This window comes from Prunus mume, linkage group LG1 (assembly GCF_029339155.1).
Source record: "Prunus mume cultivar Tortuosa linkage group LG1, ASM2933915v1, whole genome shotgun sequence".
In the NCBI taxonomy this organism is placed as follows: domain Eukaryota; kingdom Viridiplantae; phylum Streptophyta; class Magnoliopsida; order Rosales; family Rosaceae; genus Prunus; species Prunus mume.
Window position 1 is genome coordinate 10981692 of NC_142698.1, and position 17888 is coordinate 10999579.

Below are 17888 nucleotides of genomic sequence, written 5' to 3' on the forward strand. Positions count from 1 at the left end.
TTGCGTGATTTATTTAGGGCAAGTGGACGTGTCCCAAATCTGGTCACTTTACAGCTTCAACTTTCTGTATACATTTTACGACGTCGTTTTCTCAGCTTATACAGGGTTCACAGGCTGCCACGTGTCCTTCTCTAGATCGAAGAACGGTGAATTTAATTTCTTACTCTAAATACGGTCCTCTTCTCTCCTTTGCTCCTTCATCACAACACCACCAAACCAAGCAAAAGCCCCCAAAAAATGGCTTCGAAGCTTCTGGCTTCCACTCTCCGCCAAACCCTAACCCTAACCCCTAAACCCACATCAACCGCCTCTCACCTGGCCCGCGCCCTCTCCACCGCCGCCGCCGTAGCTGAACCCTACGAAGACACAGATGGAATTTCAATGAAAGGCGTCAAAATCTCCGGAAGGCCGCTGTACCTGGACATGCAGGCCACGTCGCCGTTGGACCCCAGGGTCGTCGACGCCATGCTCCCCTACTACCTCACCCGCTACGGCAACCCCCACTCCCGGACCCACATGTACGGCTGGGAGTCCGACTCCGCTGTCGAAACCGCCCGCGCCCAGATCGCCGATTTAATCGGCGCCTCCCCCAAAGAAATCATCTTCACCTCCGGCGCCACCGAGTGCAACAACATCTCCGTCAAGGGCGTCATGCACTTCTACAAGGACAAGAAGCGCCACGTCATCACCACCCAGACCGAGCACAAATGCGTTCTCGATTCGTGCCGTCATCTTCAGCAGGAAGGTTTTGATGTCACCTACCTTCCAGTGAAGTCCGATGGGCTTATAGACCTCGACGAGCTTCGCGCTGCGATTCGGCCCGATACCGGGCTCGTATCGGTCATGGCGGTGAACAATGAGATTGGGGTTATTCAGCCGATGGAGGAAATTGGGGAAATTTGCAAGGAATTCAAAATTCCTTTCCATACCGACGCTGCTCAGGCCCTTGGGAAGATCCCAATCGAAGTGGACAAATGGAATGTGAGTTTGATGTCGCTTTCCGGGCACAAGGTTTATGGGCCGAAAGGGGTTGGAGCTCTGTATATGAGGCGGCGGCCGAGAATTCGGGTCGAGCCCCAAATGAATGGAGGTGGGCAAGAGAGGGGGATTCGAAGTGGCACCGTGCCCACGCCATTGGTTGTAGGGTTTGGTGCGGCTTGTGAGATTGCGAAGAAGGAGATGGAGTATGATCAGAAGAGGATAACAGAGTTGCAGGAACGAATGCTGAATGGGATTAGGGAAAAGCTTGATTTTGTTGTGGTGAATGGTAGCACCGAGAGACGGTATCCTGGGAATTTGAATCTGTCGTTTGCTTACGTGGAAGGGGAGAGCTTGTTAATGGGGTTGAAGGAGGTGGCCGTGTCGAGTGGGAGTGCCTGTACTAGTGCGAGTTTGGAGCCTTCGTATGTGTTGAGGGCTTTGGGGGTGGATGAGGACATGGCTCATACTTCGATTCGGTTCGGGATTGGACGGTTCACCACGGAGGCAGAGATTGACCGGGCAGTTCAGCTGACGGTGCAGCAGGTGAAGAAGTTGAGGGATATGAGCCCGCTTTATGAGATGGTGAAGGATGGAATTGATATTAAGAATATTCAGTGGTCACAGCATTGAGAAATTTTGTGAGAGGCAGTGGGTGAAGCAGCAAGTATAGATATGCACTCGTGAGCTGCAGCTGATGGAATAGATGGAGAATTTGAGGTTCATTCTGCTATCCTTGGTGTAAATGCCTTTGACAACTCTCCATAGTTACTCTATAACGAAATTTTGCAAACACGGTAGTTGTTTTCGGTATTTGCCTGGCGCTGTTGTGTATCCTTGGCATTTGATATGTTATTTTCTTTCTTTGTTTTTTGTATCATGTTGAATAAATTATATTGCATTACAGAAATTATTCTATGCGTTATATGATGCATGTGGTGAATGAGTAATGTTTGAATACGGTTTGTAGTTCCATTTTTTTGTTCTTACACATTATGCATATATGTGTGGGTATGCACAACAAACAAGATTTCCCCATTGATGAACTGAGTACCGTAGAAGATCGCACAAACATAGGAAATGGTTGCCTCCATTCATTTTAGTCTCTTTTCTTGAGTGCTTTAGTTTCACGATGGTCTCGCAGACGTACAAGTCATCAATACTTCTAAAGTATGTTATTGTATATTAGGGTTTATGGACAAGGAACACTTGCAAATGTCAACGAAAGAGTATTTCAGGGTGGTGGTGGTGATTTCTTAAATGGAATTTTTGTCTGTCTTGGCTTTTGCTTCTATAATTCTGGTAATATAGCCACTTGATCTTCCAGCTTTTGGTATTCAGTTGTTTGCTTAAAGTCTGTCAATTCTTCGTCTCTGTAAATATTTCAATACTCAGTTCAAGAGGACAACGTGCAATACGTGCACTATTTTCATCTCAGAGAAGATTGTTTATCCCTTCTCTTTATGGTGCCTTGAATTGTCTCTTTACTCTGTAAGCTGGGAGTTATAGAGTGTAGACAACGAGAACCTCATTGCTCATAATACACCTGCAATGATTTGATTGAGAGTTTGATTGATGAGACTGGTGTATGGCTAATGTTGTTATTTCTTGAAGGGGCCGTCTGTATTTGATTGCTGTATGTGTTTTAGTAGCAAGAACGAGTGCACTATAACTTACAAGGCCAATATCACTCACTCTGCGGGGCCTTAATTATTGGTTAGTTTAAACTGAACTGTTTTCTGGTCTGAGAATCACTTCTCTAATAAAGCTCCAGCTAATGTTGTGTTAGCATCTCCAAGACCCGGATCACAAGTTCACAACTAGGAGGGTTATACTCAAGCAAAGCCAGCCCCTTCTTTCATCCCAAATGAAGCTAATTCATGAGCTACTGTGCAACTCAAGCTGTGTTACAGTTGACTTTCATCTACCTCACCTGGGCACCAACACAGCAAGGTGGTAACTAAAATCTTACAGCATAAGCAACGATCTACTAGTGTAAAAGTCCATTGTTGGTTCCTCCATCGTAACCGTCTTCCATCAGATCGCCGTTAGTTCCAGCTTCATGCATCTGCCACTTCCGGTGCGGTTTACAGAGATGGTTGCTTACCAGCTTGTGAAGTACTCGTTTATCCTTATTACTACACTAGCTACACCACCATCGCTTGAAACACTTGAGCTTCAGTTCTCGTCTTAGTAGGGGAGGAGAGGATGATGGGCCTTATTGGGGAGCCTGAATAAATCCAGTCTCTTTTTTAAGCAAGTAAAAAAATTTCTTAAAAACAAAGGGCGTCGATATCAATTTGTGGTGAAAAAAGGGATCACTAAATTAAATGCAATCCCTTTGCCTTGAATAAGAGTGGGGGATGTTGCCTTTGTGGAAGAGGCCAAAAAGGTCCAATTCTAGTGAAACAGAGTTGAATTATTTTCCAATCCACAAGGGACCACTTCTTCAACTTAGAAGCTGATTGCACTAACAAACATAACATCATTTAATTTTGGAAATAACTTGTGATGCTATTAATTTTAATATCCCATAGATTTGAAATAAACTGAGGCAGAGATTTTGATTTTCTTCTAATACTTTTGCTCATCCCAAATGCCTTGTAAATTATGTTTAATTCATTCCCAAATGGGATCCTACTGCAAGCTGGAAGTTTATTCATCTGCTTGGTTGTCTTGCCTCCATCGCATCGGTAGCTTGGTATATGTGTATTTGAAGATCTAAACCCAGGAAACTTTTATGCTATTATTCTGCTCTAAATTGTCTTTTCTATTGATGTGTCTCGGTTCACCTGCCACCGGAGAATCTAAGAATATTGTGGCAGTGGGGGCTCCCCATGCCAGAAAATTTTATGCTTACCCAATTCTGATTTGAATTGTGTTTATTACTGCTCTCTTCTGTTTGGTTGCGCTTTCAGGCCTAAACTTGCGTTGCTTCCCATTCCATGAAATGAAAGTGCCCTAACGGAGAGGCTGTTACACTAGTTACCATGGATAGTGACTGGGGAGCGGCCTATCCCTATTGTAACTGTTGATTGTTGGAGGACGTTTTGTCCATGCCCTACGGATGGAGAAGTTTCAGTGTGTTATTTTTTTGGGGTTTGGTGTTTGTGACATGAAAAAAAGCGCAAAAAACTTGGGAGAATGAATGAGGCATGGAGAAGTTTCAATGTGATTGTTTGCACCAACCAACATTCTCATCTCATTTTTGAATTGCACGTGAATTACAGAGTTTCAAGGCAAGGCTTTTGCCCAAACAAGATAAGCTGCTGCTGCGCACATAGAAATTAAAACGTTTCTTTTTACGTGAATGATTTGTTAATTTTCTGTGTGTGTGTGTTATTTTCTCGATGAAAGGAGGACCACTGCAGAAGAAAAAAAAATAGTTGTGACTTTTTTATTATCTCCAAGTGTTTTCCCACAGGAATGTCCATGCGGTTGTGGTTCCATGGATTGATACAAAGTTCTAGGTGAGCCTTCAAATGCTATTTTAATCAACTTCATTTGAAGAGTTAGAATGGACTTATAAACTCAAGACGTCACTTGAAGAAATGAAAAATATCACTAAATTAAAAGTTAGTTAATAATGTCGATATTCATTTGAGTAATGCATAATTATTATCCATATACATAGTCTAAAATGTTAATGCTAAATATAGCACGACATAATTATAAACCATGTTAAGCATGTTACGAAGCACAAATTAGCTCAAGTGTAATGGACATGTTACATGACACATTTCTTATCATCGCTAACAATCCAAAGGAAAGCCAAAAGTGCCAAATCTCCTTTTGGACAAGCTGTTAGTTGCAAACTAACTACAAAATTTTACGTCAGCAAAAGTATGGTTAAAGGGAGATAGAGCATCTGGGGAAATGCAAAGTGTACTTTTTTGCTATAAAAAGATCGCAGTTAAGTGGTAAATGGGTGTTTTGTTACGCTACGTTACCTCTGTAAATTCCAACGTCTAATTCTTGGGAACAATGGAACGGTAGCGTGGTGAAATGGTAAAAATCTCGCAAATTTGGAAAAATCTTAGTCTACCAAAAATGTCCTGCATTGCGTTGTACATCTCCTCCTTTCTCATCTCTCATCAGTTTTGTGCACAAAACAAGGCCACAGTAGCAATGTAATTGTCACTTTCCATCATACAAAAATCAAGAAAAAAATAAACAGAAAATAAAAAACAAAGAAATCAGGGTCCAATCCAAGCCTCCAACTTCCAAGCAATGATTTTGTCAGACAGAGCTAATAAGAACAGGGGAAATTACATGGCCAAAGGAACCGATATTTAAAAGTTTTTTTTTGGGGTAGTAAGATCATAATTATCCTCCATTTACAGGATCCAAAAATGGTAATGCTCCATAACCTATAAATTAACCATAATTAATTATAATTAAAAAAGTTAATAATCATGATCAGGGGTTGAAGATGGAGTTTCCACATTTGCATTTCCAGCTCATGGGCTTGTAGTTGCTGGAGTTTTCATCACCTCTGGCATAAGCAATGGTGGATGCAACAGAAGAGGAGTTTTTGTTGCCTGATTTGACTTGGGGGTTTGCAGGCACTTGAATGGCCTCACAGTGCCCACATGAACTGCACCTTCTCTCACACCTTGGAGGCCTTGAACCTATCTGCCCTCTTACAATCACTTTCTTCTCTTCATTTCCTGCCTACCCAACCATACAAAAACACCAGAAAAACAAAATTTTAATGCATTGAATTCTTCGAAAACTCACTGGTGTTTGATGAAAGTTCAAAGAGAAAGCATTGCACTAGTATGTGATGAGTAATCAATATATAGTTGTAAACCCACCTGGGAAATTCCAACCCTGTTGTGAATTGCTCTGCCTTCAGCCATGAATCTCAACTGGGTTAACTGGGCCGAGCTCAGAATCAGGAGAAACAGAAGAGAAATTGTGTGATGGTGTAAGCAAGCCATTTAAGTGGAAATGGAGAGGAAGCTTTGAGAGAGAGAGAGAGAGTGAGGGACTAAAATGTGTGGGGGCAATTTAATAGATGTGAAAAGTGTATATATTGTGTTGTAAAAGCAATTAGAGGGTCAGTAACAGAATGACAGGTTAATATATGTATATATAGAGTTATATAAAAGTAGGTTTAATTCAGTGAGAAGTAGCAGTGGGATTTTTGAGGTGACTGAACATGGATACTTGGATGGACAAATGAGAAAATGCAGAGGCAAAAGAAGCAAGAAAAGGGAGCTATGAAAAGAGAATAACTCTCAACCTCGATTTGGGAGACCAACTACTGCACTGCACACACAACAAACAAACAAAGATTTACACAAACAGAGACGGAGGACAAGGAACCCAAACAGCAAAACACCACAAAAACAAATTAACAACCCCACAAGATATGAGGGGATGGGATCCAGTTCCTGCCAAAAAACGTGGATTTACAGCTGTGGTTTTTTGGGCTTTCGCTTTCCTCGAAAATTTGAGACTTTTTTTTGTTCTTCTTTTTCGTACCATTTATTATTTAAAGGGTTTTTATTTTAACCAAGTTTTGTTTCTGGGATTTCTTGTTGCGGTTCGTCTGAGCAGTCCTACCTAATCACGCCATATCCATATCTCTCTCTGTGTGTATATATAAAGATGTATGTGTATGTATGTATATCTGTGTGTGTGAGAGGACACTGTACTCTCACTCACCCACTCATTGAGCTGTTTTCAATCATGATAGTGTAATCACATTAACATGTCCCGAATCGAAATGCTCAGTTTTCATCATTCATTTAAAATCACATTCCCTTTTTTTTTTTCCTACTTGTTTGAATCACATTCGTTATCAACTTTTTACCGCCAAAATGTGAGCTTCATTATACTATTTTTGGCCAATGAAAATGAAGCTTGCATTATCAAGCCCAGAATATGGTACAATTACACAACGTATGGATCGGAAGGAAAACTTTTACCAATGCCACCTGAATTGTTAGAAAGTGCCACTTGAAGAAAAAAATTGAAGCAATGTCACCCAATTAAAAATTTTGTTGTAATGTGTCATTTATGACCAACTTCATTAACTTTTATGATAAAACAAAACTATATGTGCCTCGGAGGTGATCCTTCAAAACGAATACCAAGCAAATATATTACGTGCAACCCACGCACAACTTTTTGGAAGAAAAAATAGATGAAATTAGGTTATAGGTAGTGCATTGTCAAATCGACCATCACTCTTGCTAGATGATCTGCAGCTGCCACAAGAAGACTAAAAACTCATAGAAGATGGCAAAGAACTCACTAGTGTAGTGGTTGAAAAGAACCTGATTTTGAGTCTTAGCGTCCGTGTAGTGTGTCCGAGTTTAGTTTGTTATCACCCCTGTCAATAGAAAATGTCTTTTTTTTTAAAAAAAATTTTTTTTTAAAAAAACTCATAAGAGAGGTGAACACATGAGCCTTGAAAGTGGGTTTGTGGAGGATGAGGCCAGAGCATCAAGTGTTAGGACCTAATATCCCACATTAGAGAGAAGGGGGATGCTATCTCGATTTGAACTAATAACACGCATATCATTCACAATTTTCAACTCATTCAAAATGCAATTCATTCACAAAATCGTCATTCTAACAAGAGAAATGGCCGCCAATGGGGTAAAGCCTAAAGAGACCTCTCTACAAGGAGTCAAACAAGTCAAATTTGGTTAGAATATTAATATTGTTGTTAAGTATCTGTTTAGACAGCTGTAGTTTTGATAAGATCTGTTAGAGTATTGTTAGAGCACGACTCTTGTACAGTAAACAAAGTCAGTTTTTAGTCTTTGTATAAATACTCTAATGTAATTTAATTATAATTAATGAGAATCTATATTTCTCTATATGGTATCAAGAGCCAATCGCGATCTTCATTCCCAGTCATTTTCTTCGTGACTTTCTTTCTAGCTAAACACGACCTCTTTGCTTTTCCCGCTCTTCTCCCAATGGCCTTTATGTCGTCTAACTATTCTCCCTTAGTTCCTCTTTCTTTAACTGTTGTAAACCCTAATTTCACTCTGTTGCACTCGATCACGATTCAGAATATTGGAAGCATGGTTCCAATCAAACTCAAGCGCTACAATTACCTTATTTGGAGCTCTCTGTTTGCTCCGATCTTTCGTCGCTACAAATTATCTGGAATTGTTGATGGATCAGAACCAGCATCGCCTCAATTTCTCTGCGATTCCTCTGAAAATCGTATCTCTCAACTCAATCTTGCTTATAAGCTATGACACGAGAAAGATCAGAATCTGATCATTTGGCTCAACTCCACTTTATCTGATGATCTCATTCCTTTTACTATTGGTGTTACCTCTACTTATGTCAAATTGTGTCAAATTTTGGAAAAGCGATTTGCTGGTATATTGCAATCTCATATTCATCAACTCCAATCTTGTCTTCAATCAGCTAAGAAAGGTTCTCTTTGATCTTTGAGTATCTTCAGCATATTAAGTCAATTTTTGATGCTTTGGCTACCTCTAGTACTCCGGTGGATGAATCTGATCTTATTGCTATTATTCTCAATGGTCTCTCTGATGAGTATGAGTCTTTTGTGACCTTCATCGAGCTTCGTCTTGATTCCACTACTATGGATGAACTCCATGGCCTTTTATTGAACAAGGAAGTGTCTATGGCATGTAAGAAACACCTTCAATCCTCTCCTTCATCTCAGGCTTTTGTTTCTCACCAAGCCTCGCTACCACAACCACCATTACTCCTTACACCTAGTCAACCTCAAGCATATTCTGCTTACCAGCAACATTATCACTCAAATTCTTTCAATCGTGGCCGAGGTCGATCCAACTATAATTCTTCAAATCGCCAACCTCAAAATTTTCACACCAACAACTCTCAATTTTCTTCTGCTCCATGTCACAACAATTTTCACAATAATCGTTCTCATGCATCTTCTGCACCCTCCTCCAATTCAAGATTTTCGTCTGGCAGTTTCCCTGGTGGTAAAACTATTTGTTAGATTTGTAATGGCTTTGGTCATGTTGCCATTGACTGTTATAATCGGTTGAATCCATCCTAAGAAGGTTGAATTCCTCTTGCCAAGCTCTCTGTTATGTGTGCCAATACTTCCTCTTCCAATTCTCTGTGGCTTGCTGACTCTGGTGCTAGCTCACACATGACCAATGATTCGTCTCATCTTCATATGTCTACTCTTTATATTGGCTCTGACAAGGTGTTTGTATGTGATGGACAAGGTTTGCCTATTCTCAACTTTGGTTCTTCTCTATTGCACACTCCATCCTCTACATTTCATCTTCATAATGTGTTGCATGTACCTCAAATTGCACATAATTTGGTGTCTGAGCATAAATTCACAAAGGATAATCAGTGTTCTATGGAAATTGATGAACATGGCTTCTTAGTTAAGGATCGAATCTCGAGGAAGAAGCTTTTTCAGGCCCCTACACATAATGGTTTCTATCCTCTTCAAGGTCTTCTTCACCGATTTCCCTTCCCTGCGCATGTTGCTACAAAGGCTTCCTATAACACTTGGCATCAAAGATTGGGTCATCCCTCCTCCAAAATCCTCAATAAAGTGATTACTAATTGACTTTTGCCTTTATCTGATGTTGTTCATGTCTCATTTTTCTGTTCTAATTATGCCTTGAGAAAGTGTACTAAACTTCCATTTACTGCTTATTCAAGTGTTGCTTATGCACCACTAGCTTTAGTGCACTCTGATGTATGCGGACCAGCCTTTGTTACTTCTTTCATGGAAATAGGTATTATGTACTCTTTATTGATGACTGTACGAAATTCTGTTGGTTTTATCCAATAAAGACAAAATCTGCGATTTTTCAAACATTTCTACATTTCAAGTCCCATGTTGAAAAGTTGTTATCTCTTTCTGTTAAGGCCCTATGATCAAATTCAGGGGGTGAGTTTCTTAGTACTGCTTTTGTGACCTACCTCAAAGATAATGGCATTGATCATCAACTTAGTTGTCCTCACACTCCCCAACAAAATGGGTGTGCTGAGAAAAAACACAGACATTTGGTTGAAACTGCTAGGACTTTACTGGCTACTTCTAAGGTTCCTCATTAATTTTGGGTTGAAGCGTTTACAACTGCTATCTACCTTATCAATCAAATTCCTATTTCTTCCAAAACTATCTCCCCTTTGGAACTTTTACTCAAAAGAAAATCATATTATTCTCAACTTAGGGTGTTTGGTTGTGCTTGCTATCCTTGGCTCAAGCCTTATAACTCATCCAAACTCGATCCCAAGAGCACAAAGTGTGCATTTCTAGGTTATAGTCCTCATCATAAAGGTTATAGATGCCTTGATCTTCAAAACACTGGTCATGTTTACATTTCTCGGCATGTTCTTTTTCATGAAATAGATTTTCCATTTCATACTCTGCCTTTAGTCTCCTCTCCTTTGCCTACTTCTTCTTCTCCTTCACCAAGCTCTCTCACTTATTCTGTCCCATTCTCTCCCCTTTCTACTTCACTTCCTCCATAATCTGCCACTACATAATCTGTCTCTGCTGCTGCTGCTTCTATTTCTGTAGCTCCCCCTCTCCCACTAGTTCAACCCACTCACTCAATACAGACTCGATCTAAAAGTGGAATATACAAACCTAAGGCCTACACTGCCACTAAACATCCTCTGCCAAATTTAATTAGTCATACAGATTTAGACTTTGTTCCCACGACCTATCTTCAAGCCTCATTGGAGACAAGCCATGCAAGAAGAGTTTAATGCTCTCCAACTCATTGGTACTTGGAGTTTAACGCCCTCTTGTCCTTAACATAATATTCTAGGCTGCAAGTGGATTTTTCGAATCAAATGAAAACCCAATGGTTCTGTGGATAGATATAAGGATTGCCTTGTTGCAAAAGGTTATCATCAGCAAGAGGGTGTGGATTTTGGTGAAACATTCAGCCATGTGGCCAAACTAGTCACCATTAGACTTTTGCTTACCCTAGTAGTTCATCATAACTGGTTTCTTAATCAGTTGGATGTAAGTAATGCTTTTCTCCATGGTTTTCTTAAGAAAGTAGTCTATATGGAGCAACCCCCAAACTTTGTGGATTCTTCTAAACCTACTCATGTATGTCAGCTCCATCGTTCTCTTTATGGTCTGAAGCAAGCTCCACGAGCTTGGTATGAAAAACTGCATTCAGCACTTCTTTCTCTTGGTTTCAGTGCTTCACAGTCTGATACCTCTCTTTTTATCAAACGTGTTCGTTCTTTGGTTATTGTTTTAGTATATGTGGATGATATTATCATCACATGTCCTTCTACTTTGGATTGTACCTCTGTTATTACTCAGTTGGGTGCTTGCAGTTTATTGAGGTTCAGAGATCATCCATTGGTTTGTTTCTATCTCAAGCCAAGTATGCCAATGACCTTCTCACCAAGGCGCAAATGACTGGTGCTAAACCTTGTGCCACTCCTGTTGGTTCTGTAAAATTAGATCACAGTGGTGATCTCTTGCCTAATCATGCTGAATATCGATCTATTGTGGGGGCTCTCCAGTATCTTACTTGGACTAGGCCTGATCTCTCATATGCAGTCAATCAACCATGTGTGTCAGTTTATGCATACTCCAAGAGACCCTAATCTACAAGTAGTAAAAAGAATTCCGAGATACCTTAAAGGCACAATCAGCCATGGTCTTTTTATTCAAAAGCAAGCTACTAATGTTCTATATCTACAAGCCCACTCTGATGCAAATTGGGCAGGTTGACCTTATGATCGACGATCTACTGGAGGTTATTGCATCTTTCTAGGATCTACTCTCATCAGTTGGAGTGCAAAGCAGCAATCATCTATGGCAAGATCCTCAACAGAAGCTGAGTACAGATCACTCACTTTAACAGCAGCTAAGCTTTCCTGGCTTGCAAAGTTATTTGCATATATTGGTTACAAACTTCCCTATCTTCCAGTCTTATGGTGTGATAATATATCTGCCATAACACTATTAAATAATCCTGTGTTTCATTCTAGAACTAAACATTTTGAGCTAGATTTCCACTACATTAGAGAACATGTTCTCAATCAAAAGTTGACTATGAAGTATATTTGTAGTCAAGACCAAATTGCTGACATTCACACCAAGTCTTTGAGCAAGCAATATTTCCTCTTTCTCAGGTCCAAGCTTTCACTTCAATCCCCTCCATTCAACTTGAGGGGGTGTAAAGAGACCTCTTTACAAGAAGTCAAAGTTAGTTAGAATATTAATATTGCTGTTAAGTCTTTGTTTAGACAGCTGTAGTTTTGATAATATCTGTTAGAGCACGACTCTTGTACAGTAAAAAAAAATAGTTTTTAGTCTTTGTATAAATACTCTGATGTAATTTAATTATAATTAATGAGAACCTATATTTCTCTATAAAGCCTAGTGAAAAAGGGTATTGATTTGCAGACTAGTGGTCTCAAGCTCGAACCGTCATGGCACTGTGGTGTGCGTATGTGAGAAACCCCCTTCCACTGCAGCTTAGACTATCATTTGTACTATCCCAAAAAAAAAAAAAAAAGAGAGAGAGAGAGAAGAGAAATGGCCATTCTCGTGGATGGGCTTATTTGCACAGTTCCAATGCCCTAAAAGGTATTGCCCAAATGAAAAGTTCCAGGCCCAATTGTGAAGGCTATAGGCTAACACCAACCAACATGAAAGTTGACAACTTCTGCGAATGGCCATTGTCGCTAATGGACACGTTCCGAGCTGTGAAATTCTTGCACCGCTGAAACCGCAAAGCATCCATCTACCCACCGAAAACCAAAAAGAGCCCAAACCTACACCAACCAAACTCTCAAACCAGGGGCTCTCAGAAAAGAAAACGATGGAACAAATTTAATTTAATTTAATTTAACAATAGGAAACAAGAGAGCCCAGCTGCTAAGATTAGTCATAGACTGATAGCCAGCCAACAAAATTAGAAAGAAATATAATTTAGTTACAGATAGAGATAGAGAGATACATTGTACATACGCACATAGACACAGACAAAGACACACAGCAGAGAGAGAGAGAGAGAGACAGTGACAGAGACAGCTTCGATTCCTTTCTTCTTTTTCAGATTTCCAGACACGGTTTTCATATTCCCAAATTCTTTCATTCTCATCCTCAATTTCCCAACCTCACCCCACCATTTATTTTATTCATTTTCTTCCTTTATTAAAAAAAGGGGAAAAAGAAGTCGTCCAAATCTGTGTATCTTTTGCTTTACTATATATATATATATATATATATACATATATTCTGCGAGGTTTTGGTCCACAAGGACTCAAAGCTCTGTGATTTACATCTAAAATGGCGACGTCGGCTCAGCTCCGGCTCATGTCCGATCTCAGAACCATAACAAGCGAGCCTCCTGAGGTAAATTCCTTTCGTATCATTTTTCAAGGAGGCTTCAAATTAAGCTCAAATTCCTATCAAATTCAATCTGAATTTAGTGAATTTCATTTGGGTTGTTTGTGTTGCAGGGTTGCAGCGCCAGCCCTCTGTCCGATGATAACCTGATGGTGTGGAGCGCCACCATATTTGGGCCCGAGGAGAGCCCCTGGGAAGGTAGTAGATAGATCTGTTCAATTTTATTATTATTATTATTATTATTATTTGGAAATTTGAGTTTTGATGTGCAAATGGAAAATTCAGGTGGTGCTTTCAGTTTGAGGTTAACATTTGGTGAACGTTACCCCGAGAAGCCGCCTCGGGTTCGATTTACCTCTGAAATGTTCCATCCAAATGGTAAGTTTGATAAATCTTGTATCTATCTACTTGCAATGAATTCCCTTCTATATCTATGTTTTCATTTAAGATTCCATTATATAAGCATACCTCGCTGTGCAATTCAAAATTAGCAACTACAGAACCCGAAAGCTTAAACTTTAAGCCTTGCAACTTAACTTGTAAGTCTGCTACAATCTTCTCTTGTAGATAGGGATTAATCAATCTGGTCTTTACCTGTGTAGTTACAGGTCAAGTCTGGTACAATTAAGGGTGTAAGTGTCTATTAATTGATTCACATCAATACCATCCATGAAAGTACCCGAATGTTCAATTTCATTGGATCTCAAAAACTAAAACTTTTAGAGAACGAATCAACAATGTATATCAAGCTAACAACAATGAGAAGCCTAAATTGAATTGATTTTGAATTATTAGAGGTTTTTGGTCCTCTTTCAGAAATAAGCTATGCTGCATGACATTTCAAGTCTCTAGTTTGAAGTTTTATATGCCATCAAGAGGCTATTTACGCACTTGTTTGCACTGCTGCAAACAAATATACAATGCAAACTTATTGTAGTAGTCCGAGGAGTGGTCTATCTTCAGTAGTCTAAAGACCATGGGTTTTCCCCTCTTGATATCCTATGGTGTATAGCTGGTCCACTGTTATTCAACCACCATTAACAATTTAGATATAGATTGGATATACAGTTTCCTGTACGCTTCTAAACTTTCAAGAACTTGGCATAATGATGTTGAGGTTTGACAATAGGCCTCTTCTTGTTTGTATACTGATTAGAAGTTTATTCCTTGAATGGGATCAGAAGTTGAATTATGGGTATTGTGTATGATGATCCTATCTTTTGTTCTTCAATAAATCATCGGAGTTGCTTAAAAATAGTTGGGGTATATTGGTTTCATGTACGTCCAACAAAGAGGGTTTCTTAAATTAGTAGTATAGATGAGCACTGCTTGCAGTTTATTGACATATCTACATTTCTACATTTGTACGTTTCTTTTTTCTTTCAAGAGAAAAAGAAACTTCACTGATTACTTATGTGATTTATGCAGTTTATCATGATGGTTCACTGTGCATGGATATAATTCAGGATGCTTGGTCACCCTGCCACAATGTATCTACGATTTTGACATCTATTCAAGTAATTTTCAAATCACACAACTCATTTACTTATCTCCCACAGTCATAATACATGAGGGTAACACTGGTTTACTGATATATAAACTGTTGCAGTCGCTTCTCACTGATCCAAATCCTGCAAGTCCAGCAAACAACGAGGCCGCTCACATGTATCAGCATGACATACAAGCCTACAACAAGTTCGTGAACATATTATTTGGGCTTTTCTTTATTTTTTTTCTTTTTCTGAACGATTTTCTTTCTATTTCTATCTACTTAATCTGACTCTTCTCCTTGGCAATTTGTAGGAGGGTACGCCGCTGTGCTCGTCATTCCATTGATTCGTTGTAGTATCTGTCTGGAATTTGTCTCTTCTATTTTTCTCTTAACTTTTGGAGAAAGCTTTTTATTGTGTGTATCATGCTTTACTTGTTGAATGTAATCAATCATATAGATTTTCTTTTCCTTCTCATGTATCATTCAAACAAAGTTATGTCAATATTTACACACGTCAAATCGTGTTTTAATTTCTCTTGGTGGATATCGAAGAGTTCCAAGTGTTAATAATGCAATTCATAGACAATATTGTTTCAGGTATGGAGTCAGCTTCCTAACAAGATCAAGATTTACTCACTCCCTCAATGATGTACCTGCTGCCTTGAAGAAGGCACACATGTGCATTATGCGAAAGACCTAATAAGTTTTCCTTTTTGGTAAATAGAAGTTGAAACTTCTAAGAAAACAATCAAACAAGAGTATCTGAAGAAAACCAAGCAAGCAACTAACAGAAACAGAGGCTCATTATTATGTAAATCTCATGCTTTGTAATGGCACGGCCAACAATGAGTTCATGAAAAATATTCTGTATGAACTGAAGGATTGGAGAGACTTGCCCTTTGATAAAAAAGAAACTAATAAAGGTCAAAATAACATGACATGTCAAATATTTGCAAGAGAACATTGGATTGTATACATTGTTGTAAAGAAGATTCAGATCCTCCCTTTTCCCTGGTTGTGAAATTTATCCATCCTATCTTGAGTGAAGGCCTCACGGTAGTTGTGCAAGCATTGGAATTTGGAATCTAGGTTTTACTTTGCTTATACATTGTAGCATCACAATATTTCGAACTCTTTTACTTGCAATGTGCCAATATGAAGACACTGTTAGAAAATATACAATGTTAATTTGGTTCTCATAGCGATATGAAAATATTATGAGTAATGCTAGGGTCACCATATTTTCATACGATTTATAAATTTCCTTGTCCATGACGTGTATTAGGCCTGTCAATCTCTAGCCTACCTATCTCTATGGAAGATTGGGTTAGCTAAGCTAGAGCTCTCGTATGAGTTATGGCATGCAAGTACACGCACAGCTAATATTGGTCATTTATGATGTAGAATTCCGATCAAAAGAAAGAAGCTTAAGCCAAACCATTCAAATTTGACCCCATAACCATAAGGTTGTTATCCCATAATTAATTAATATGCAAGGATTAAGGTATAGATAGCTGGTGTTCTTATCCAACCGTACATGAAAATATCAAAACACAGATTAAGCTGCTGCAGCCTCACATCAGAACAAATGGCTGGTATCTTTCTTATCTATGAGCATGTGGGGTTGTCTCTGCACTTCAGAAAAGTGAAACATGTAATGAACTAGGGTCGGCCACCATGAATATATGTGATACGTACAGTGTACTCAGATTTGAACAATCTGTGTTTTTTCTTTCTTTTTCGTGGTGTTATTTTGTAGCTTCCATTGCTCAAATTCAATACCCCACATGATGTTAGAATCAATGCCCCAACGAACTACATGATAGGTATTGATCTTACTGTACCAAGTGGGTGCAATGCAACAAGCAAGTACAACATTATTGGTTATATTAGGGTCCGTTGGATAACCATTTCAATTTTAGTTTAGGGTTTAGGCAAACAGAGTGAGAATGAGAGTGAAGATGAGATTGAGAGAGAGGATAAGAAGGGAGGATGAGAGTGAGGAGTAACAAAAGTAAAAACAAAAACAAAAATTGAATTGTTGTGATGAGATGAAATTGTTTTCACTTTTGTTACTCTTCCCTCCCATCCTCACCTCTCATCTTCCCTCTCAATCCCGTCTTCACTCTCATTCTCACTTCCATTCTCCCCTCTTTTTCCTCTATGCTCTAGCACAAAAACTAAGATTGAAATGGTTATCAAACGGGCTTATGGGTTTGCTCTTCTATGCAATTCCTTAGTTGTCATTCTAATATGATAGGTTTACATAAGTACGCAACTCTAACATGTTATGTAACGTGCTTTTGTTTGATAACATAAATATGACAAGAGAACATTATCTAGTACTACTGCACATGTATGTGTATTGGCGCTAATCAATTATTAAGTTAGTACAACACTAACAACTCGTTAGAACCCACTTCAAATAATCCCATGATTCAATCCCTTAAAAAAAATAGTTTTCCTTTTCTGTAAAGCCAAATACAAAAACATTTACATTATCAATAAATTATAAACAAATTGGAAAGCTTTTAAGGTACAATGAAATTGAAGAAAATAAAATAATAGGTAAGTAAAAGCAAAATAAATAATAAGTAAGAAGGTGAGTTTGGTACGGTGAAGCACGTCAAAAGCGCTGTCCTAAAGCCTTTATAGCCTCCCTACGTGTAGGTACTGACGGTCTACAAGACTCCAAAATATGACCTCTTGTACACAAACTCAAGATCTGCTATGAGCACGTTCATAAACGGATATAGGTATCCAAGTCGCAGAACCATTGCCAAAATAATAATATAAAGTAGAGAAGTATAAAAGGAGAGAATTAGTTTGTGGTTGTGTGATATTCTGATGGTGTATTGTAGTTGTTTCAAATGTGAAGAAGGAGTGACTTTTTTTAGGCATCCAAGAATACGTAACCTTCACCAACCAGAAAATTAAAGCATTCAAGATAGAAATAAAACTGAATATTAAATACAGCGGCGAAGCCAGAAATTCTATCAAGGAGGGTCAACTTTAAATAGCTTTAAAATTACAATGAATTTAGTTTTTATAGGAAAATATATATAAGAATTCATTATAATGATTAAA

At 38.9% G+C, this 17888-nt stretch overlaps 3 protein-coding genes across 3 annotated transcripts; 2 read left to right on the forward strand and 1 right to left on the reverse strand.

Moving 5' to 3' along the window:
• The first annotated feature begins 11 nt into the window (after positions 1–11).
• On the forward strand, positions 12–1903 carry NFS1 (nitrogen fixation S (NIFS)-like 1). The gene has a single exon (XM_089044621.1). The coding sequence runs from the start codon at positions 238–240 to the stop codon at positions 1609–1611; it is 1374 nt and encodes a 457-aa protein (XP_088900747.1). The 5' UTR covers positions 12–237; the 3' UTR covers positions 1612–1903.
• A 3209-nt stretch (positions 1904–5112) lies between these two features.
• LOC103335752 (EPIDERMAL PATTERNING FACTOR-like protein) lies at positions 5113–6328 on the reverse strand. Its single transcript, XM_008238785.3, has 2 exons — positions 5796–6328; positions 5113–5652 (listed from the first exon to the last, which is right to left on the reverse strand). Exons 1-2 carry the CDS (start codon positions 5919–5921, stop codon positions 5398–5400), a joined length of 381 nt encoding a protein of 126 aa, XP_008237007.1. The 5' UTR covers positions 5922–6328; the 3' UTR covers positions 5113–5397.
• A 6319-nt stretch (positions 6329–12647) lies between these two features.
• Positions 12648–15335, forward strand: LOC103335771 (ubiquitin-conjugating enzyme E2 1-like). The gene is made up of 6 exons (XM_008238801.3): positions 12648–13315; positions 13423–13507; positions 13595–13687; positions 14738–14826; positions 14919–15004; positions 15113–15335. The coding sequence occupies exons 1-6, from the start codon at positions 13250–13252 to the stop codon at positions 15153–15155; spliced, it is 462 nt and encodes a 153-aa protein (XP_008237023.1). The 5' UTR covers positions 12648–13249; the 3' UTR covers positions 15156–15335.
• Positions 15336–17888: the final 2553 nt, after the last annotated feature.